This window comes from Strongylocentrotus purpuratus, unplaced genomic scaffold (assembly GCF_000002235.5).
Source record: "Strongylocentrotus purpuratus isolate Spur 01 unplaced genomic scaffold, Spur_5.0 spur5_scaffold_12, whole genome shotgun sequence".
NCBI lineage: Eukaryota > Metazoa > Echinodermata > Echinoidea > Camarodonta > Strongylocentrotidae > Strongylocentrotus > Strongylocentrotus purpuratus.
The window spans coordinates 23,045,330-23,069,167 of NW_022145597.1; the positions used below are offsets into that span (position 1 = coordinate 23,045,330).

Consider the following 23,838-nt stretch of genomic DNA (forward strand, 5'->3'; position numbering starts at 1 on the left):
ATTTTTGAAAAAACTGCGTAATTTTTGTGTGAAATTTTACTTATCATATTCTTTCTATTATTGTACTAACTCTCTAACATGCAAAAAGCCCTGAAAAAATTCTCAAACCACAAAGATATTTATGTTTTTCTTTGAAGGCGTCACTGTGCGCAACCCTTTAACAGAAAGTTTTCCCAACCGATTTCCATGAAATTAAGACATAAGACAGGCTTTTAAAAATCTTTCAACACTTGAATGTCTGGAATGGTATATAGAGCCAATTCATTGCTTTGTGACGATTTTCATTCACCTAAAATGTAATTAAATTTTGATAGTGTAGTTGAGAGAATTAAGGAATCAATCAGATCAGTTTTTCCCAATTATTGTTATCATTAATAATGGTCTGTTTTCCCTAAAAGTTTGAGAATATCTTTAATTGTACATTTAGCATTGAAGTCACTATATTAGCACCATTTTTTTCATCTGAACAATGTTACCAAGTCCCTTTAATTAAGGCAAAAAAGAGATTCCATGACATTTGCTCCGGCGACAATTGCTCCGCTGTAAATTTCATACACTAATCGAATGGCTAACTTCAACCCTGGATTCAACACTATACCCTACCCTAAACCTAAACCTAAACCTAACATAAAACCCTATTGAAACCCTAACCCTAACCCTACATCTTAGACGAAATAAAGCCCGGAGCAATTGTCGCGGGAGCAAATGTCGTGTCACCAAAAAAGACTACAGAGCTACATTTATAAACATACACAGTGGCGTACGTATAGGGGGAACAGGCCTGGGGCACCCGACCCGCCTTTGATCAAAGAGAGAAAGAGAGAAGAAGGAAAAAGGAGAGGGAAGACATCATGAACAGACAATGATAGGACGCTCTTCCACGTCCCCCCCCCCAAACTCGGTGGACTTGTTTTCAAGCATTTCATCTATTTAGTATTCCTTTTGCCCCCCCCCCCCTCCCCCGCGGCACCAGCACCCCTCCCTCAATGGCTCAATCAATGATACACCACTGTCCAAGGGCGGATCTAGGGGGGGGGGGGGGGGGGGGGGTCGGTGGTTTATCCCCCCTTGTGCGATCAAGGAAAAAAAAAAGGGAAAAAAAAGGGAAAAAAAAGTAAAACAGTAAAACGGCGCGATTTTTGGCGCGAATCCTGGATCCGCCACTGGGTCAAACCCCATGCCCTCCGCAAAAAGCTAGATCCGCCCCTGCTGTCTATATCCAAACCGCGAGCTGAAACACCCACTTTAATTCATCGGCTGCTTCACGAACTAGAGCGCATCAGAAGCCATCCATTCGTTTCATTTTCTTTTGTTTTGTGTTTATTCATCTGCTTATTTACCATAGTATTTTCCCAAACATATTATGAATGAATGATTTTTGGACAGTGGTGACTTTGTTGACTAACATTGACCCGTAGGTGCAACTCTTTTCCGGTTACCAATCAAATTGTTAGAATCAACAACAGCAATCAAATTATCTAAAACAAAAAAGCAAGCAATCAAAGAAACAAAATAAAAGTCATCGTAGGAGATGCAACAGATTTGGGCATGTATATTTAATTACTCGCTTTTAAATGTGCGAACGGGTTAAGATCTGAGAAACTATATCGAAAGGAATATGAATTACGGTACTGCATATGGAAGCAGATGGAGAAAGAGAGAGAGAGAGAGAGAGAGAGAGAGAGAGAGAGAGAGAGAGAGAGAGAGAGAGAGAGAGAGAGAGAGAGAGAGAGAGAGAGAGAGAGAGGGGGGGGGGGGGAAGAAGGGCGGCACATTTCCGCCATTACAAATGGTTTATCAACGCAAATAAGATCCAATATTGTCTTCACATCACAATCAAAATAACTACCAAAAAAAAATGAGAATGTTTATTTTAAATGTTTTATTCATAAGCCTGAAAAATAAGAACCAAACTCTTTGATGAAACTGATGAAACAATGTGATATTCCTTTTTAATTCATGGAATATGATTGACAATTGTAAGTAATATACAATTAAACATGTAACTTACACTAAATGTTTAACCAAGATACAAATGTAATCGTTTTGATCAAATGTAACAAAACTTTTAACGGAAATAAGCAAACACAAATTTAAAAAATTGATGCTCCGAGTCGCTCTTGAGCACTCTGACCCTGTAAGTATTATTTGCAATGACTAACTTTAAATTCCTTACTCCACTGTTAATTTGTATTATTAGGTGGTAAATTTGACATATTAAACAAAGATATTGATGCTCTTTCTCTGAGTCGCTCTTGAGTAGGCCTACTATGACCGTGTAAGTATTTATTTGCAATGGCTCACATAAACATTCCCAACTTTATATTCAATTTGTATAATTAGGTGGTAAAATGGTCATATTTAACAAAGATTTTGAGATTTAACTTGTGGTAGTGATGTGGAAAATGAAACCTGTGAAAGATTAGGCTATTATACGTGAAGCCTTGCAAGCAAGGAGCAATCCTGTCCAAATTGTTGCACTAATGCCCTATTTTTTCTGCAGTTGTGGCAGCCCAGCAAATTAATGTGGCAATTAGCATTCATGGCAATACAATACTGACCAATGTGTAAAATGTTTGAGTAGAACATATATCACCTAAAATTGTGTTTTTACAAAATAATGATTAAAACATCCGTTTCAATTACAGGAGAAAATGATGCATGCTTATTATAGCTTTGAGAAGATTTTTACTGTGTAAAAAAAAGGCCACTTGGGAAATATATATAATCATCATGATTATTCAAGTTCATTTCTCACATTTCTCAATCATGTATAATTAATAATATTTACATCTCTCAGATCTCATCTAAATATTAGTGTTGTCATTCATCTAATCCATGATTACTGAAGAATATTTGATATGCACACTCTATTCAGAAATAGGATTCTAATGATCATTGACTTATAAATACATTTTTATGAATCACTGAGATTGCTTAGGATTTTATTCTCAAAATCTCAAGCATAAAAAACATGTTGGTGTCCTAGAAGAAGAACAAATCTCACGTTTAAGTTCTCCAACATAATTATATGTTTACGATCAAATCTGCCAACAGGAAAGCTGTTTATAAGTGGAAAAAAGAGAGAAGTAACACTGAAACGCTGAACAAAAACCTTTTTGTTCCTCAAATATTACTCACGAAAAGGTCTTTTATGGTCAATATATTCATGATAATTGCATGATAAAAATCAGAAGTAGAATGAATGAAAAAAGGTGAAGTATTATGTGAAACTGAAACCATGAACAGAACGGTTAAACATTGAAGAAAAAAAGACAAATTATAGAGCAACAAAAAACTTAAACTAAAACAGAAAAACGCCTTGAACATGTAAATGTTACTTGACATTAAAAATACATTGCATAAAAACATTTGTTTACAATGTTTGCAAAGTTTATAAAATATTGTACTTTGAAAGGATAACTTAGAATTAACAGTAAAAAAAAAAGGTGACAAACTAGCACTTAAACCATGAACAGAATAGAAGTTAAAGATGAATGTCCAAAATAATAAAAAAACGCTCAGTCTATCAATGACTGTTTGCTCATTTTCTACCAATAGCTGTTAGCATCTTTATCACTACTTAAATTCTCCAATTATGTAAAGGTGATCAACAAATGACATAAAAGTTCATGATAAAGTATTTTCAGTCTTTACTGCTTACATCAATTTTTTTTACTTTGATCCTAACACGGCTTCTCATGAGTTCTTGAATGGTTGATATGGACACTGAAATCCTGGTCGAATCTTCATCATGATATTGCTGATCCGGAACGCAAATGCTGTTAACGATACAGGATGAGCTAGATGACGGCGAGGTGAAAGCAGGCTCTTCTTCTTTGAGATCAAAGATACAAGTTGCTTCAGATTCAAGCTTGATCTTTTTGGTTGAGGGTAAGCGCTGTCTTGGTTCCTCTATCAGAGGAGGTGGTAGATTCTTGTTCCCAACATGACCTGTCCCAAAATTGATCAGTTCTGTTTCCAGAGACAGTGTGGGGAGAGAAGTATCCTTCATCTCTGACAGATGATGTGGTGTGCCCAGAGAAGTCTGTTCAGATTTAGGGCTACTTTGGCTCTCCTGCATCATAAGAAAGTCCTCCTTGAATTCCAGCTCCTGGTTGCTGTTTGCTGGAGTCCCCTCTTGTTTAAGTTCCTTTACAGTCAGAATCGCTCTTCGTGGCACTTTCTGGTCTGCTGCAAAGGACTCTGTCATGTTTGCATTATCAGCAGTGACCATTTGGTGCTCAGAGTTGGGGATGGTCTGTGATATCCCTTTTACAGAAGGTCCTTCAACAGTTTCTGTATCCTGGTCTGATGTGTCTGTCCAAACTCTCCTATCTGACAGAGGATCATCATGGTCATTCATCGCTTGGCACTTTGGACACCAATATGTGATCCTCTCCATACCAGTGGGGCCAAACATCGATTTTGTTGTCTCGTGACCTTTTGGACACATGGCCTTTTTGTAGATCTCTGTCCAGTCACCAAACTTGCTTGAGGGCTTCTCTTCCATCTTCCAAGCCAGCCATCTCTTTGTGAAAGTCACCACCTTTTCAACGATGACTGTAGCCTTGGCTCTAGACAGCTGACACCCCAACTGCATTGGATGGGTTCCTGTGCTGAACAAGACTTCATCCTTGATAATATTACCAAGCCCGGCGAATTTCTTCTGATCTAACAAAATAAACGAGATTGGAAGATCTCCCAGAATGCAATCTTCTGCCCTGGATCTATTAAAACCATCGCTCAGGATATCTCTTCTGCTCTCGTCCTCCGGAGGGTGGTTCATCTCCTGGAAGCTCCCGCCGTAGAACACCAAGAACTCCTCCTTGCTGAAGTAAAAGATAAGTCTCGGCTCAGGAAACTTGTTGGTCTTCGATGATTTGCAGTTGAATTCATTGACCCTGACACTCCCCCACATCAAGAAATGACATCTGATCCACACCGATTCTTCATCGGAATCTTCCGACTCCGATTCAGCTGTAGACACTCTCTTGTGTACGAGGTGCAAGAAGAGTCGTTTGCCGTACACCCTTACATCTTCAAGGCTAGCCCCACTCCATTTCTTCTTATCCACTGTCTTTGATGATCCACAGATTCGTGTTGTCTTCCGACCAAGAAACTGTTTGGTCATGGTACACCATTTGAACAATGAAGGTCCCTCAGGCATTATGATGCTGTGCCCTCTACAGTCCAGAAATCTGCTGGATAGCAAATTGAAAAGGCCATGTTTAAGCTCTTTGCATTTAAACTAAATAATTATGACATCATTACATACAAAGTAACTGTAGGCCTATGCCTTTGAATTATTTATATAATTCGCCAAAATGTAAAAAAGATGAAGTTTCAACAAAATATTGTTGATACCCGAAATCACACGCAATTGTCAGTTATGTCAGCTAGGATCTTAATAAAATTCTTAAGAATACACTAAAATATGCCTCCCAAAAAACTAAAAAAAATAACATTTGTGTTCTCGGGCTTCCTGAGTTTTCATGTTTTGTTTAGTTTAGTTTTCTATTTCATTGTTTTGATCTGGTTGTTACATTATTTTCATACAATGCCCCCCTCCCCCAACCTCATCCGGCCACAAAACCCGAATCAGCCAACGTTTTGGGTAGACGTCTGACTCCAATGATCGACACCGAAATGTCAGACATTTTTTTTTTTCTTTCCATGTTCATTTCTTCGTTCGATAAATACTACATCAAAATTGAAGGATGTATGGCTCATCGGCTTAATATCATTCATGCCAAGAAAATCTTACCTTGAAAATATTGGGGTTGGATCTGGTTTGATCCAAATCTACAGCATTCTCCGGATAGTCCAACGTCCCTCACAACGTTTTATACATCCAGTACATGCACGCAGTACCGGCTAGCAAAATGACGGCATTGCATTCGATCTTACCAGAGATCGGGGAATCAGGTTCGTGGGCGTGGCACTTCTAAGTGGGCGTGGCATCTTGACAGAGGGATCGCTATCCCTGTTAATTTTGTTGGGGAATTTTCAAGGAAAATAATGATGTTTTATACCCTCGGTATAAGTCATTAGTTCCGAACTGTCTTCAATTGCTTACTTTATTTCTTCCTCATATTCTATCTAGGTCTAATGGGGCATCAGTGAAAGGGTGAAATATTTTTTTTCTTGTCAAAATGATATCGAACTCGCGAGATTTCAAAGTTTAAATTTGAATTTAGAAGAGTTTATATCAAAATTTTTCTCTGAGAGGCTATTTGCAATCTACCCCATTCACCTATTATGATATTGTTCAGTAGTCAGAATTCTGGTTGCATTCAGTGTCGTTACTAGTAATCTAAACAAGGCACGCATAAAACTTGAATACACCTGTGAACTGTTCTATTGTACAGAAATAACTTCATTTAGGAATGTCCAATCGACTATTTTCTAATGCAATTTTTTTCATCGTGTCTAAAAGAACAAGAAGTTGACAACATGAATGCCTTTTCACATTCTTTGTCTCATGTAGACTGAGGGGTAAAATACAGCGTCCATCTTACAGCTAAGATTTTAATTAACCAAGAAATTGGTCATGGGTCAATAATTATTTATGATTTATACCAAATTTTAGCAGCGAAAATGTGAAGTGTGACCTTTTCAGCTTTACACTCTGATTATCTGATCAGAATTGACAAGAATATTTTTGTGTAAATTTTAGTTTTATCTCTATTTTACTAAGACAAAAGTTTGATATAATTATGAAGTGCTGAATGTATGCCTTTTCTATTCATACAAAGCACTATATTTCTATGAGAAAAAAATTAATAAAAACAGAATGTCACCATGAAATGATTTTTATTTCATTTTATGATCATTTATAAATCTAATTCCACATTTATAGTAATTAGAAAAGGTGACGCTTGGCCTTCCGTACATCAGTGGAACACTGAGAAGGCAATCCAGCCCTTGTAATATTACGAAACAGAATGGATAATATTTGAAATAAATTGAGCCAAAGATAAGAGAGTTATAAATGTTTGAAATATGAGATCACTATAGCTATGCAAATTTCAAATTGGTAATTTTGTCAGTGGACAACTCCTGTTTTTTCGCATACAAAATATAATTAATTTCCCATTTTCTCCCAAATGCCTTCTCCATTGGGGCAATACCCAAGATATATTATGGAATATAGATAACACATTATTATAGGCCCTCTATAAAGAAAGATCATCCTGAGTCATACATTTTGAAAAATCGACATTTTTAGTAATTTTGGGTGTTGAAGCAAATGTGAAAGTTGTCCCGCACTACATCACTGAGACACTACTGATTCAGCCAATTTGAAGTTCCCATTATTATAGCGCTTAAAACTTCCAGAAAGTAAAATATATTCTGATTTTTTTTCTTTCCTTAAGAGCAGATGTCTATCAAAGATTTTCCTTTAAGCCAATATTATTGTTTTTTTTTTCCTATTCATTATAATTTCTTTGCCTTTGAAAGGAATTTCAGTCTAAGCTATATGATATATGAAAATATAAATCGAAAACAAAATCAATAAGGACTGCATGAGAGAAACAATTGTGAGTTTATTTCAAAATGTCTACTTTTTTTTTATTTGTACAACACTTAACCTTCCTTAAAAAGAAAGAAACATACAATAATCATAAATGACTACATAACATATAATCCTTCATTTGCATGCTAGTAATTAAATATCAACATATGATGAATATACAATCAAATTCTTTTAGTCTTGTTTCTCTCTCGTTGTTATAATATGTGCTACAACTCCCACACATATTGTATATCTGGAAAAAATTGGAAAGAGACCAAAAAAAAAATCAAATCAAACGTACATGAAATAGTGATACTAAGTACATAATATATAACATCTGCGGGGCACTTAATGGCAGTAGAGTTATCATAATCTTTGAAATGGTTAGAGCATAAAAGGAGTGTCTACATCTACGATCTGAAACAACAATAGAACATCTTTTTATTTGGGGGAGGGGCACACACAGATAGTATTTACCATCACCTAAAACTGCAAAATTCATTGAGAAAAATCATCCAAAACATTGGATTGGGACAAGACTAATGGGCAGATATAATGGTTGATCATTTAAACAATGATGCATCATTTCTTGAATTAAATGATATAGATTAAGGATTAAATCAAATTTTTTCCTTTAGCTCCCCATGAAGTCTTTCACTAATGTCCTTTATAATATAAACAATTTCAAAGTGCAGTGAGCAATATCTATCACCTGATCTTCATAATAATTCCATAGGAATATTTATGCTGTTTACACAATCTTACTTCTGAATGTGGTAACCAATAGGTTTTATATATTTATAGTGCAAATAAAGATTTGATAAAATGCTTATAATCATTTAAAGATCTTGCTTAGTCCCACACCATTGGGTTGAATGTCCTTTATTCTGTTTTAGTTTGTTTGTATATCCAACACTTTAACAGTCACATATATCCCAAGAAATAAACAAGCATATCCGCCCAAAATGTAATTCGGTTAGAAAAAAAAAGACATGAAATAAGATAAGACCCATTTTTTGTGGTAGAGAAATATAAAATATAAAACAAAATGAGTGCTTGCTTGCTTGCTTGTATAAAGTCTTGAGTAACTGATCTAATGGTGAACGCTCATTTTCAAGTATCTACAGCAAATGAAAGCTAGTTTTCCACAAATGATAGCAATCTGGACAGCAGAAAAGATCATATCCCAAGTAAGGTATTCAAACCAGAGTTCTATGAGAAGCAAAAGGCCTTCACGTGAATAAAGTTTGAACAATCATAACACATTTCTTCTGTAATTACTTTAATCAGAACAACCCCCACTCCCCCCCCCCAAAAAAAAATAACAACAAAATAAAGAGGAACTTCAGTATGCTCTTTCTAGTATGTAAGGTGCTAAAAAATACAGTAATTTACTTGATTAGCGATGTACTCATTTTGTGTCATTTCTTTAGAAGATAAACAACGACATAGATCATTTTTAACCAACTGACTCCTGATTTATTCTCATTCCCATAGGCTCGAATGCAGGAGCCACACAGCTCCCATAGGAAAATGGGTTTATCATGCATGTGATCAAAATATACAATCCATGTACATGTACTATCAGAGCATATTACGATTCTCCATGAGTGTGGATACAAGCAATTATGATCATTAAACAATAATTCAAAATGTTTGAAAGCCATGAGACTATTATAGCACCATTTTATGCTTTCTGTGACCATATGAGGGTAGGTATACACACTGACACAGAAGGAGTGGGGTATATATATACATGTATGATGTATGTTGAGAGATCTTGAAAAATTATTTTACACCGATTGCAAAAAATGAGAGTTTCAGTAGAAAAAACAAAGGGGCGGGGCTACACTCACAAGGGAGCAATGCATTAATTACATGGATGCAGATTTGTAGAAATGTTCATAGTATTTTTGTCCATACACACACGTTGCCCTTGTTAAATGAAATATTACAGACAAAATCATACAAGTGATTTATACAATTATCAATTTGGAACATGCTAACATTGGCATGGGACATCAAATTTGAATGATACACAAATCTTGTTCACTGTATGACAGTGTCACTATTAGAAATCTAAAGAAGTACAAAATTCATGATAGGCCTTTCTTTTATACAAATTGGGGCATGAACGCAAGAGATATGATTGAGAGAGAGAGAGAGAAAGAGAAAGGGGGAGGGGCAAGAGAAAAAAGGAAATAGAGGGAGAAAGAAAGAAACGATGGGTGTGTGGGTCAAGAAAGAATGCAAAAAAGTGAGAAATGAAAAGAGACGGATAGAGAGCAAGAAAAGAGAATGAGATAAACATATAAAGAAAGGGGGAAACACTCTTGCAAAAAGTTGCCATCAACTTATAAAAAACTGTGACTGGAAACAAAATGAATCTTACTCATGATCGATATTTGGTCCACATAAAGATTGTATCACACATCATGATACGTGTACGTTTACATGTCTTCACTTTGCTATTTTCAAAATCATCATCTAGTAATAAAGTACAAAAAACTTAAACATAAGTCAATCCATCCATAATCTTTTAAGGGTCTAGTACAGAAACTACAGATAATCCCCCTAAAACAATTTCATCACATTTGGGCTTTGATTTTGATGAGGTCAGAGGTCATGACCTCAAATATTAAAGCTACAAGATTTTGTATAAAAGAAGCAAGAGAATGGTTGGTAATAATAACTATGAAATTTAATTCAATTCTAATACATCATGGGACTTTGCACACAAATGTATTAATTCATCTCCATTTCTTTGTTAGCTGCGTCAATCAATTTACTACAGTGAAATCAGGCATAGTCACAAGTGAGTATACTGTATATACTTAGGCATAATATATATATATTTACTAATATATCTTTTTTTTTTCTTCTTGCAAAATGGCAATACAAAAACAACACTACGGAGAGAAATTTCAATATCATGAGTTTCATATTATCTTCTCCTTTTTGATAAAAAATGCAATTATTCACTTCACTTCAACAGGCCGTTTGCAAAAAACTATATCTGTGGAGAAAATGGGAAAGAAAAACATAAGACCTCAAAAAACGACGAAAATATATGTCTAATGTCTGATGAAATAAGCATGGGCCTCCTCAGGAACGTATACTCAGGTAGGGGAAGGTAATATATGCCCCCCATGAGCAGAGCGGGTTCCACTAGCGCACTCTAACGGATCCCTACGAAGTAGCAATGGAGACATCTTGCGTATAAAACACAGAGGGGGATAAATGTCAAAAATCGTAACATACAATTCTTCCCCCAATATTCCACGGTTGTTAAAATTTGTCTGTACAAAAAATATCTCTAATATCCAACTTGGCTGTGCAATGTCGTCAAAATGTTTTTTCTTTCTTCTGGACATATACAATTTTGGTGATTCATGTTGTAACTCCTGTGAGAGACGGGATCCGCTTTCACAGTTTTTCTTTCGCTGGGATCCAGATCGTCGGACCGGATTGTTCATGAATGATCTCCTTGCTCTGCTGGTAGATGTCGTCTATGGTATCTCCCAAAATGATTGCTATGGAAACAAGAAAAAAGAAAAATTTAAAAATTCAAAATTCAAATACAATTACAAAAATCAAACGAGAACTTACCTTTTTTTTAAGTATAATCCGTAATTTATAAGTAATGTAAGGGAAGATATTACGTAGTCGAAGGCAAGGTCTCTTATTGTGACGTAATATCTAAGGCGTCATTATGTCATAAAATTGGACATTACCATTAGAAGAAAATCTGAATAAAAATGGCTATCTTTGTTTTCAAATTTCATATCTATGTGCACGATTTAAAGGACAAGTAGTGGTTAATGAAATACGTTATTAAAGAGAGTCAGTATTCATAAATTGCTCATTAACAAAAAGAACATTGTTAGAATATTGATAGAGGTATCCTTGTCGTTGTTTAAATACATTTTCTGAAAATGGCTGTGGCTATCTAAAAATATTCTAATTTCTAACCCCTCTCCTTTTCAAATTTCAAGCTATCCCTTTTGTAAATATTTCCCCCCATATTTAATCATGTGTAGTTTTGATAACTTTGAAACATTTTAAAAAGTGAAACATTGATTGATTATCTTAATGGGGACCTTGCTCTTACAAGCCCAGCTTTTCTAAGGTCTCCACTTTCTTTCATTTGGAATATATATTGACTTAAAATTGCACTTAAATTGTTTTTTTCTTATGCTGTTTTTGTTCTATTATTATATGTAAAAATGTTGTGAAAGAAAGAAATAAAATTAACCTTGAACCTTGAACCTAAAATATAATCCCTTCAAAAATCTGTTCATTCCCCACCTGTGAAATATTCCAGGAACTCCTGTTCCAGTTTGAGCGCCCTCTCGTATGTCTTGCGGGCTTGGTCCTCCGAGACCCTCCTGTTCATCTCGACGATGGATTCTACCGACTTGGGCTTGAGGAAGATAGCGATGGGGTAGAGCTGGGCGACCTGCAGGCGTTTGATGGCGTTGCCGCTGACATCAAGGATACAGTGCTTGCCCTGCGACGCACACACACAAACAAACAGACGGAAACAAATAAGAGTTATTACTCTGAGAATCACTGACTTTAAGGTAAAGACCAGTATTGGAAACACCCCAATTTCAAAAAATGAAATGGAAGCTCTTATTACCAATCATGTGAAAGAATATGTTTTGACTAATACATGATGATAACAATTTTGCTGGGAAACCGCCTACTAATTGATATATTTGGTAAATTAGTTTATCTATTGGTGTGTGAGAGACAAACGCATGTGTGCGTATAGTCCCATATACATCTTTCTGTCATTTTGATGATTCCAGAACCTTGCAGTACACACCAATACTTATATGTTAGATGATCAACCTTTTCTGATCAATTCCACAACGTTTCTTTCACAATGCAATCGCATGACCATAACTAGTCTTTATCTTTAATGACTAGAAAAATAAAGCCTAACAGAATAGACCAGTTCACGATTAGCACATGTTCTAAATGACCCAGAATATCCACAGATCTTCAAAACATGAACAGGTCCAACTTTGTACATTTTGAAATAATCACTCCTATGGTGATGGAGGTGCTACGTAAATAGCCTTTAACCTGTGTATCATGGAGTGCACTGCTTGAGCATGAATGAATAATGATTACATTACTTTCAGTTGCACGTATCCAGTATTTTGTCCCCATGTATTTCACAATTTGGTCTGCAATGACCTTTAGCTGCTCATGCTCAGACTGCAACTATGAACTGGCTGGCTTAAAGAGAGTTAAACTGATTTCATAATGAGACTATACTGCCAAGACAGCAGGAGTTGGAGAATCCTGTATCTGGGCTTGTTTCATCAAACTTAATATCAATAGCAATTTACAATAACTGTTATAAGCTACTGAAATCATGGCATCTGATTGGCTAAGAGCAAACTTGTCATAGATAACCTCTTTGGCTGTTATAACTGATATCATTACTGGACTTGCACAATTACTTAAATGAAGTCCCACACACCGCATTTCATGTACCTTTTCTGAGACCTCCTTGACTGATGCTACACTGGTGCCATAGAGATTCTCGTTGTACTGGCCGGCCTCAATGAACAGGTGATTCTGGATGTCTTTCTCCATCTGTTCCCTCGACTCGACAAAATGGTAGTCCCGACCATCGACCTCGTGGGGTCTCCTTGCTCTCGTTGTATCTAAAGAAAAAGTTGGAAAAGTGCTTTAAAAATCAACTGACCGAATTTCTCTGCAACAAGCGATCTTTCAAGATCTTCAGACAGCATTTTAAAACTCTCTTGACATATCATTGTAGGGTAGGAGCATTGGAAGATATTCACGGGTCCATATGGAAATCGTGCTATATAAATATGTCATCATTATAATGATTAACCAACATCTACAAGCAGGAATGCTATTCAATACAACTCACCTATCTTATTTATTCCTTCAAATTTGCCTTTTGCATGTATGAATTTATACAAATCTATTATTACTTAGTACTTTAAACTAAAAAAAGAAGAAGAAAAAGCAGGCTAAGTTTAATTTTGATAGTATTTTGACTAGAACTGAGTATACATGTGTAGGCCTAACTATAAGTCAGATAATTTGAATGATACTGTAGCTATGCTTCATAAGTAAAAAATACCCTTCTGCTTCTGTATAAATTAAAGAATAAATACATGTCTTCCCAGTTCTGAGCAAATTAAATGTTTGTTTGCTTGTTTGTTTTACCTGACTGCTAAGAAAGCATGTGTACGCTTGTAAGTAAGCAACCAGGGGACCAATGACTTTAAGCTCTCTTTGAGGGACTTGGTAATGAGGATTAATGCCTTACCAAAGGGCCCTAGCGCATCCAACTTTGTTTTGAACCCGGGACCTCCCGGTTACGAGACCACTGCTCTACCACTGAGCCATGATGCATCCTCAAATGTGAAATGAAAACCCATGTCCACTGAATTACAATAAAACAAATCAACATGGCTTCATGTGATTGGACACTCACGTGGTACACAGCTTCCGAATTCATCAGGCATTTCTGAGATGAGATCATCATTAATTCTGTCTTTACCAGGTCCAAGAATGATGACAGGCCTTGTGTATTTGACTGTAAAACATAATGGAGGAAACATAATTATTGACTTGCTTACAATATCAAACTGGAGATAAAATATACAGTCACCAGGTAAATTATTCATACCCCTAGTAAATTTGATGTTTTTTTTTTTTTTGTAACTTTAGAATGAAGGTGGACTGGTTGAATTAGGGCCTTTGATATTAATGTCTTATCATTTTGATGATTCCAGAGCCTTGCAGTACACAACAATACTGATAGGCTACATGATCAACTTTTTCTAATCGATTCCACACTATTTCTTTCACGATGCAATCACATGATCAGAACTCAACTTTATCTTTAAATAAAACAGAAATACAACGGAAGAGAATAGACGTAGAGGAATAAGAAACTTGAAATGAAGGCAGAAATTATTCCCACTGATACTTACTTTCTTGCTGGACGACTGCTTCATATGAAAGAATAACCTCCTCATTCCCTGTTAAATAGTCAAAGAATTGAGAAATTTTGATTAATACACACTGATTATAAAGCTCATACAATGTTTTGATTCCATTATTTTGTTAAAGACCTAAAATACTAAGAAACTGATATACATGTAGAAACATTGATAGTAGCTCTCAATGCAATTTTCATACGAGTTGACTTCAGTGAAAATAGTGTGAGCAAGAGAAAACATTTTTCTCTACAACAGTACCATACATTATCTTTGTTTAGATATCCAACATTGAAATAACTTTATGTAATCTTCATTCAAAACTACGCTGCAATATCTGATATGTTTACTATAATACTAACAGTAATTGTATTTTGAATAAGAAAAAAAATAAAATATATATATACTACCTGACACATAAATAATGTTATGATTCATGCTCCGCACATGATATTGATGGTTTAATTGTTGCCAATTTGCACAGATTAATCATACATAAATGAAACATGTTCTTACTTTCATGTCTCATTTGATAAATGTCTCAATAAATCATTCCATCCCCCGATAACCCTTTAACAGGTGTGAACAAAATTAATATATTAGTGGTTGGCAATTTACAGAGATTAATCAAACATAACTGAAACAAATCTTATATTAGTTGTTGCCAATTTAAAGATTATTCTAACATTAATCATTGGTGTAATTAATGTCTTGTCAGGTGACTTGTTAAGTTTCTACCATACTTACTGTAGCTACTCTCGCTATCACTGGCGTTGGACGTGAAAGCTGTATATATTAATAAAGTGAGGGAGATAAAATACAACCTTGTGCATTAGACAATGTTAAAATGTGAAGTAGATAATAGTGTTTCTAAAGTTGTACGATAAACAGTGACATTTTGGGGAATGTCCTACGATTTTTCACCTTACAATCTGACAATAATTTGTACACAAATTATTCCATTAATTAAGGACCCACTTTGTGACGTTTTTGGTGTCCCTGTTACATAAGGAACCCACTCGTATTTGTGGCTTTGAGTAAGGACTTGAATAGTGGAGTGAGATTGTAAAGTGATTTCCTAGCATAATATTGCTTCCTCGTACCTAGAATCATTTAACAATCGTACTCTATCTAAGTCTTTACTTAGAGCCACAAATACGTGTGGGTTCCTTATGTAACTGGGACACCACAAATGTCACAAAGTGGGTCACTAATTTATGGAATTACCCACATACAGGTTGAAACATACATGAGGGGGTGGTGAAACATACATACATGTATACACAGGAATGTATGATTTAATATTACATTTTCATCACAGAGTTTCACATGTACATGTAGGTCGTGGGTACATGAAAGTGTCATAAATGTGCTGGATTAATTTAGTAATTCAAACCTGTCTATTAAGGCCACCCAAAGGAAACAGAAAAAGTGATCACTACAGACAAGTGGCCTTTATATAGAGGTGGCCACTAACACAGGTTTGACTGTACTTGTAATTAAACTTCAAATATAATTTAATATTCATATGCCTTATCAATCCACTATTACTTCTCACACAAGGTACAGAAGTCAGTAAAAACCACCAAGTTTAATTTGCTTGGGGAACAAAAAGTTTCAATTTTTATAACTTGGGTCACTAAGTTTTGTTATAGATACAGTTTTCATTTGAAATGATATCACATATAACTTTCATTTGTATACAGGTTGATGTTTAACCTCCAACAGGATTGCATGCATTATATAACAGTGGTGAGATAAAGGGGTCACAAACAAGAATGAGAATTCTATCCATGTCTAAGAACAAAATACAGAGATAATCTTTTAAAATCTATTCTTTTTATTCTTTTTTTCTTCAAACATCACCGTGAAAAGTTATATCACTATAGAGAGTTCAGTGAGATGAACTATTGTACAATTTAAAGAATATTTTTCATCCAATTTGTCGGTCTTTGTTCTTAATGACTACAATTAAGTGGAACAAATAAAAACACATGGTAGTGAAGTACACGTATAAAGCAAAAGCAATAAGAAAACATGCAGTTCTACTTGTTTGTATGTGTGTGTATGTGAAAACAAAATAATACTGGGGGTGTGTCATTTACAATGGTGTAATCAACAACATAATCCAGTATATATGGGACCACAGTGAGAATGAAAGTGAGAATGAAAGTGATACTAACATATATACTTCATGCCAGTCCCTATTTAACAGTGAAATGAATGAATTTATTTAATTTTAAAACATTTAAATAAAACGTGTCCTGCATTATATCTCCAAGGCTTTGAAGTTTTGTTACATATATTTTTCCTTCTTCTTTTCTTCAAAGCTATTTCAATTGTCAAAATAATTTAAAGCACATTTTTTCTTCAAAAGTGTCACTCTAGCTTTTCAAGCCATTTTGCCATGAAAACATAAATACAAAAGTTAACAAAAATATGAAAAAAACTGGGAAAAGTCAAATATTTATTAAACAGGTGCATGATTTTCAATACTTCTAAAGATAGGGTGTTAAATGACGTATGTTTGTGACACATGGATGTTAGGGGGTGGGGTTCATGATAGAAACTATGATATATTACATGCTTTGTCTATTAAATCAGTCATAACAAAATGGATTATAGTGCCCCTTGTTTTTTCTTCATGAGGCATTATTATTTTATGAATACAAAGTCTTGCTTTTAATATATCCACATATTCAATAACATGAAAGAGGGGTCACTGCTAGTGTTAGATATTATGACTGATAGTATTATTGACCTGGCGGTGAAGACGTAGAGACTATTACTGAAGATGACACTAAGGCAAAGCAGTTTAAGCAAAAGCAAGAAATGAAGAAAGAGAGAAAGAATGCAATCATTAGCCAATACAATCTTTAGGGAAAAGCAATCATTAAGCAAATGCAATCATTAGGAAAATACAATCATTAAGCAAATGAAAACATTAGGACAATGCTATCATTAAGCAAATGAAAACATTTGGAAATGCAATCATTAAGCAAATGAAAACATTAGGACAATGCTATCATTAAGCAAATGCAATCATTAGGAAAATGCAATCATTAAGCAAATGAAAACATTAGGAAAATGCAATCATTAAGCAAATAAAAACATTTGGAAAATGCAATCATTAAGCAAATGAAAACATTTGGAAAATGTAATCATTAGGAAGATGCAATCATTAGGAAATGCAATCATTAGTAAGATGTAATCAAGATTAGGCAAATATTCCAATGAGACAGATAAAGGATATTCTTGATGCAAATCACAAAAATAATTTCGTTGGGTTTTTTTTTATGATAAAGACAGCTAGATAATACTGAAATAAAGACAGTATGATCGATTGAAGAAGAAAAGTTACAACTTGGAGAGGAGAAATTAGAAGTATTAGTTGATGTTTCAGATGAGTTTAGTTGTATGAAAAATAAATTGAAGAAAGATGGAAAATCACCTCAAAGAGGTCATAAAAGCTTTCAAGAAGTCAAAAAATTGCACATATAGAACTGAAGCAAACAAATTTCCTTCATCAAATCATCAAAGCAACTAACTAATCATTTTGTTAAAAAATCGAGCCACTGCATTAAAGTTTCTTTCATGCAGTACAGATTTTTCTCCATTATCTAAAAACAGACATTACATACAGAACATGACATAAATCATTTCTAAAACATGCAAAAGTTGGCAGCATCATGCATTTTCATTGTCATTATTTTAAGTAGTATACTGCCTTGCTAGTTACTTTGGCAAAAGGATGCAAGTGACATTCTGCCATTTTTTTTTGTCATAGAAACAAACCAGAAATGCAAAGAACTTTTTTCTTCTTCAAATAATGTTTTTTTTTGCTGAAAATATTACTGTTTCTAGCTATATTGCCACAATTGCCACAAATTACTCGCAAGTTACCGTTATGATCTGATGAATTTATTTATTTGATATCACTTACGTTCTGGGTCGCTTGTCTCCTGATCGCTGTCTCTGTTTTTCTTGAATTTCCTGAAGAAACCTTTCTTGCCTTTGCTATTTACAGTTCCCTGGAGAGAGAAAAGTTATCAGTTAATACAATTATCAACTAACACCAATCTAAACACAAGGGGCTACATGGCATGCACATGTATGCAAATCGATATTCCCATATATAAAAACATAAACCAAATATATTTAAAACATTTAAAAATCCTTATGCCAACTCTGCACAAGCAATTTCAATTTTTGTATTATAAATTCCAAACATAGTGTCCATAAAAACATCTTACACTCCGCATAAATTAATTCTCAAATCTCTAAAAATTACTTCATACATTAACATAGTTGTCTGTTTTAAACAGTTTTAATATTGCTAATATATCATTTGTCATCAGCTCATTTTAACAGTAAAATAAAGACTTGAAAAAAGAAAAGAAAATTGCAAATTTAGTCACACAGAAGGGTTTATCGTTTAAAGGTAGTCTTTACTACTTCAGCTAGAAGGGATTAGACCACCCAGAGAGCCATCGAGGTCACTGTGACAGGTGGCTATCTCATTAACTCAGCTCTCATTTAACATAAGAAAAAGAGGATCATGGGGGACCAACAGGCACCGATTTGGGAAGTTTTCTATATAGAGGGAGCAAGTAGCTACAAGTAGGACAGTGTGCCTTTAAAGTTTAATTTCTCACCGCTGGCTCCTGGATGTTGTTGCGGTCCTTATTACCCGAGAATTTGACACTCCGTAACCTTGCCTTCTCTTTCCTCTCCACTCTGTATGGTGAAATACAAAAAATATTATGTTACTGAGAGAGAAATATATAAATTAACATGAATCCCCCAAAACAAATCTCACATCATTATAAATATGATCCTAAATACAAAGAAGAATAAATCATGGGGAAGTTTAAAATGTTTATAGTAATGTGGAGTAATGGCAGTGTTTCTAAAAAGTAAAATCATTCAAACTTATCCATCTGGAGTTTGGATTGGTCAATGAAATTCCCCTAAATACTACTCCATCATTTCGCCTGTTGTTTATGATAGCTCGTTTGTAGATGGAATCCACTTTACGTACTATTACATATAGTTGTTACTATGATAGACAAGCATTGTACAAGCATCGCAAGATTTTGGGGGCCATTAAGTAAAAAAAAGAAAATAAAGAGAATGTACTATATCAACCAATGTATTATAGAAAGAATCACACACATTGACAATCAAATTGCTCAAAACTAGACAAAAAAATGATTCTGGAGAAATGAACCCGGATCATAATCCAACCTGTTTTCTACTCTGTACACACATAAAGTCAAACCTGCTTTAGTGACCACCTGTCTACAAAGACCACATTTTTTTGTTTCCCTTGAAAATGGTTTCTCATTGAAACCTTTACTAAAGGAACCTGTACATAAAGACCACTTTTCTTGTCTCCCTCGGTGGTCTTTATAGACAGGTTTCAATGTAAAAACAAAAGTTCAAAGGTTAAAGGTGACTGACCTCCTCTTGCTTGGAATGATGCCGATTTCTCCCTCCTCTCCGTTGGGGAGGATGTGACGCGCCTGCCACCACTCATCGTCGCTTGCGTTGGTCACGTGGATGATGTCACCAAAGTCAAAGCTAAGGCCCTGACTGGGTAGACCGCTGTCCCTGCTCTTATCATAGTCAAACAGAGTCCTGGTAGGAGATGGGTAAAAGAAACAAAAATAGTAGTGGTGGTTAGTTTACCTGACTGCTAAGAAAGCATCACCTTGGTTTGGAACACGGGTCACCTGATTACGGAGCCACTGCTCTACCAACTGAGCTATCGCGCCTCCTCTAAAGAGAGTGGAGACCTCAAGCACATGAAAAAAATGAAATAGCAAATAACGGTTCTTTTTTTTCTATGTTGCATTTTGGATATTACTTATAGCCTCTCAACGTCCCTCCTCCGAGAAATCCTGAACATTCACCTCCATACAGGTAATAGTTTTCCAATAATTTTTTTTAATTTCAAACAGAGATAGTGAATCATTCTATTCTGTAAAAGGTGCATTTTGATGACTATTTTGCCCAAATTGCATGTACTTCTGCAATTTAAAGGTTTGAACTTAAAATTTTATACCGGTATGTATGAATATAAAAAGACAAAAACATCAAATCAGATTTCTCAGTAACTTCAAATTCAAATTTCAAACAGATTAAAAAATATGCTTCTAAAGAGAGTGCTACATGAAATTAACCCCCCCCCCCCCAAAAAAAAAGAGAGTTCAAACAAAGATAAAACGATGAAATAAAGACAACTAAAAAGATGCGTTGAGTACACTCACCTGACAAATAATGTTCTCTTAGCTGACGTCCTAAGACTGCCCGTGGGACTAACAGAGTTCTGCATCATCTCCTCACGCAGTGACTGGATCTTCGCTTCAAAACAGTTGTATTCTGAAATGAAAACATGGACAAAGTTGGACTTAAATCGTCTAAAATTCCATTGGTTGGTCTTGTTCAAGATTCAGTTAACATATTTTACTTATAGACCATTTTATTAACATATTCAAATTTATGGATATTTCTTTACTAGTGACCTAGTGATGAGGTATTCCATCAACCTGTTATTAATGAATGAACTACAATACTTGGAATCCATTCTGAGAATGTTACTTGTTGCTATGTCGGGCAAGCCTTGGGCAAGCTAACAGGTTGTAAAGAACAACCTTTCTTTAAACAGTATGCATACCATATGAATATGTTAGTAAACCAGTCTATTGACTTGCCTGACATGACAACAAGTAATGTATGCAGACTGGTTTCCAAGTATTGTAGTTAATTCATTAATAACAGGTTAATGGCATAACTCGTCACTAGGTCCCCAGGAAAGATACACCATAAAATAAAACCGGTCCATTGTGGTTACAGCTGATGAATTAAACTGTCTACCTTTTATCATGTGCCATGTCATTGAAGTCATTCAGCTGTTCCAAATAGTCAAATTTATTTTCTTCAAGGGATGCACTATGAATATGACTGACAAAGAAAGCGGACAAAATATACAGTTCGTCAGGTAGACAAAGGAACATCCCTTCACTGCTATTATGTAAAAACGTTTAGAACAGGTGTCACATGCATATTCACTTTTTACATAATAGCAGTGAAGGGATGTTCCTTTGTCTACCTGAGGAACTGTATATTTTGTCTGCTTTCTTTGTCAGTCATATTCATAGTGATGTCTTGGAGTGGATTTGTCATTGCTATTTCTGATAATGCTTCATCAAGCTATTCAGGCTTCACTTTGCTGCAAGCCCACTTGTGTAAACCTTATTATGATTACCAACATTATGAAAATAGCCTGTTCTTAATTTATTTTATACCATGCACAATGTTCACTGAAGCTTCTATAATTTGTTATCATTATTAACGAGTCATGAGGCATATTTGTTGCATTACCAATTCTTCCCAACACAGAGGAGTATATTTAGGGATGTTGAAAAAAACCTTTACATGAAAGAAAAGGCATCAGCCTTGGAAAATTTGTAAAGATTTCTGTCTGGGGAGACAAAGGTAATTGGCACAAGGCTGAAAATTATCTCATTTAATCGGCCATTGAATATAACAACCGTCTCTAGGGAAAATGGGCTTATTTTGAATACAATATGAAACCAGATGTTGTGAGATGACTCAATGTACCAGACTAAACATTCACTAGGCTCGTCTCCATCAGCTCAGTTTGCCAAATAACCCGCTATTTTAACTATCCCGATCTTCATCAGCCCGCAGTTGTAATTAGCGGGATATTTGGTTGAGAAAATATCCTGAGAATTTTTTTTTTTTTTCCCCAAAATATCCCGCTATTTGGGAAATATCTGGCAAATTTGCGCCCGTCCGAGCTAGTTTGTGATGAGCGTATTGGTCGGGTGAATACGCAACTTTAAGCTTCAGGAAAATTTCGCTAGTCTGAAAATAGAGGGTTATTTGGCGAACTTGAGCTGATGACGTCAGGCCTACTGAGATGAATAGAATCTCATATAATTGAAAGATTATAACAAATGCATTGTTATCATGACACAAAGAGGCATCAGTATACATGGTTACAGTATGATTTCTACTATGTAAAAAAGGCTGCTTCAAACACAATCCCCTTTCCGCAAAAGAAGAGATTATGAAATGAGCTACATGTAAAGGAATGTACCTTTGCCATACATAATACAAGCTTTTCTTTTTATTAGAACCCCCACTTTATTTAGCTTTTTCAGTGTATTTATCATATTTATAATAGTATCTTTTGTCCTCACTATTACCATGTACATTATGTTCCTATATTTAATGTTTAGTGATAATTATTACCACGTATATCATGTTCAATTATGTTATTTTCGATAAAGTGGAAACAAATAAACTTGAAACAATTCATGTATATGAAGTTGGTCTATAATCAAAGAAAACATAGGCATCGGACTAACTTCCTTCGTTGAAAGGAACAGAACGGAAGCATTAAAGGTAAAGACCAGTTATGTTCATGCGATTGCATTGTGAAAGAAATGTTGTGGAATCGATCAGGAAAGGTTGATCATCTAGCATATAAGTATTGTTGTGTACTGCAAGGTTTTGGAATCATCAAAATGATAAGAAATATGGCCCAGTCTTCGTAAAGTTACAAGCACTGTACACAGAAAGATGTATATGGGACTATATGCACACGTGCGCGACACGTGCGTTTATCTCTCACAGACCATGTAGATAAACTAATTTACCAAATATATCAATTAGAAGGCAAAATTTTTATCATCATGTATTAGTCAAAACATATTCTTTCACATGATTGGTAATAAGAGCTTCCATTTCATTTTTTTTTTAAATTGGGGCGTTTCCAATACTGGTCTTTACCTTTAACTCAGCGTCAGGTTTAAATTTTTGGAGGAAAGCAGGTCTACATTTACATGTACATGTTTGTGTGCTACTCATACAACCGTTCACTATATGTTTGCCAACAAACAATTATGGCACACAAAAGATCAAATTCCTGCCTTTCATGAATGGACAAAATTATACAAAACGGTGAACTTTTAAATAGAAATTTAGCCTAAGAGGTTAACATTAATCAAATTTCGGTAGGTCAGCTCAGTCAAATCAATAGATTTTTAAATAGTTCTTTAGAAATGAATGTATTTATTCATGACAGTACAAATATTTACATTCAAACCAAAGTCACAACCAAAAGCATTTTCAAAGGGCGAGATCCATCTTTATACAGTTGTAGTGGAATTAAGTTCATTTCAAACCTGCTTATTAAAGAAGTGTAAATAATACACAATCATAACATAATTTAATGATGACAATAATTAAGTGTAAAATAACCAGAATTTGGTTGCACTGCTATGCAAA

The 23,838-nt window shown here is 34.9% G+C and overlaps 2 protein-coding genes across 4 annotated transcripts in view; both read right to left on the reverse strand.

The window, feature by feature from the left end:
* Nucleotides 1-1,867: 1,867 nt before the first annotated feature.
* On the reverse strand, nucleotides 1,868-6,021 carry LOC105446776 (endonuclease 8-like 2). 2 transcript variants are annotated; one of them, XM_011684022.2, is made up of 2 exons: nucleotides 5,768-6,021; nucleotides 1,868-5,201 (listed from the first exon to the last, which is right to left on the reverse strand). In XM_011684022.2, the coding sequence occupies exon 2, from the start codon at nucleotides 5,168-5,170 to the stop codon at nucleotides 3,647-3,649; it is 1,524 nt and encodes a 507-aa protein (XP_011682324.2). In that variant the 5' UTR covers nucleotides 5,171-5,201; nucleotides 5,768-6,021; the 3' UTR covers nucleotides 1,868-3,646. The 2 variants fall into 2 exon arrangements, with proteins under 2 accessions (XP_011682324.2, XP_030838006.1); XM_030982146.1 differs by having other exon boundaries at nucleotides 1,868-5,204.
* A 1,524-nt stretch (nucleotides 6,022-7,545) lies between these two features.
* The window catches only part of LOC592591 (disks large homolog 1), a 47,977-nt gene continuing 31,684 nt past the window's right edge, over nucleotides 7,546-23,838 (reverse strand). For both annotated transcript variants that reach the window (XM_030982147.1, XM_030982148.1), the window contains 10 exons: nucleotides 20,790-20,901; nucleotides 19,981-20,157; nucleotides 19,173-19,254; nucleotides 18,461-18,548; nucleotides 15,265-15,303; nucleotides 14,512-14,559; nucleotides 14,010-14,111; nucleotides 13,031-13,203; nucleotides 11,828-12,029; nucleotides 7,546-11,052 (listed from right to left, as the gene is read on the reverse strand). In XM_030982147.1, the coding sequence (XP_030838007.1) occupies nucleotides 10,946-11,052; nucleotides 11,828-12,029; nucleotides 13,031-13,203; nucleotides 14,010-14,111; nucleotides 14,512-14,559; nucleotides 15,265-15,303; nucleotides 18,461-18,548; nucleotides 19,173-19,254; nucleotides 19,981-20,157; nucleotides 20,790-20,901 (1,130 nt within the window). In that variant the 3' untranslated portion in view covers nucleotides 7,546-10,945. The remainder of the gene's footprint in view (nucleotides 11,053-11,827; nucleotides 12,030-13,030; nucleotides 13,204-14,009; nucleotides 14,112-14,511; nucleotides 14,560-15,264; nucleotides 15,304-18,460; nucleotides 18,549-19,172; nucleotides 19,255-19,980; nucleotides 20,158-20,789; nucleotides 20,902-23,838) is intronic.

Excerpts from the sequence above, each read along its gene's own strand:
- LOC105446776 (XM_011684022.2), bottom strand. The coding sequence starts at position 5,170 with ATGCCTGAGGGACCTTCATTGTTCAAATGGTGTACCATGACCAAACAG.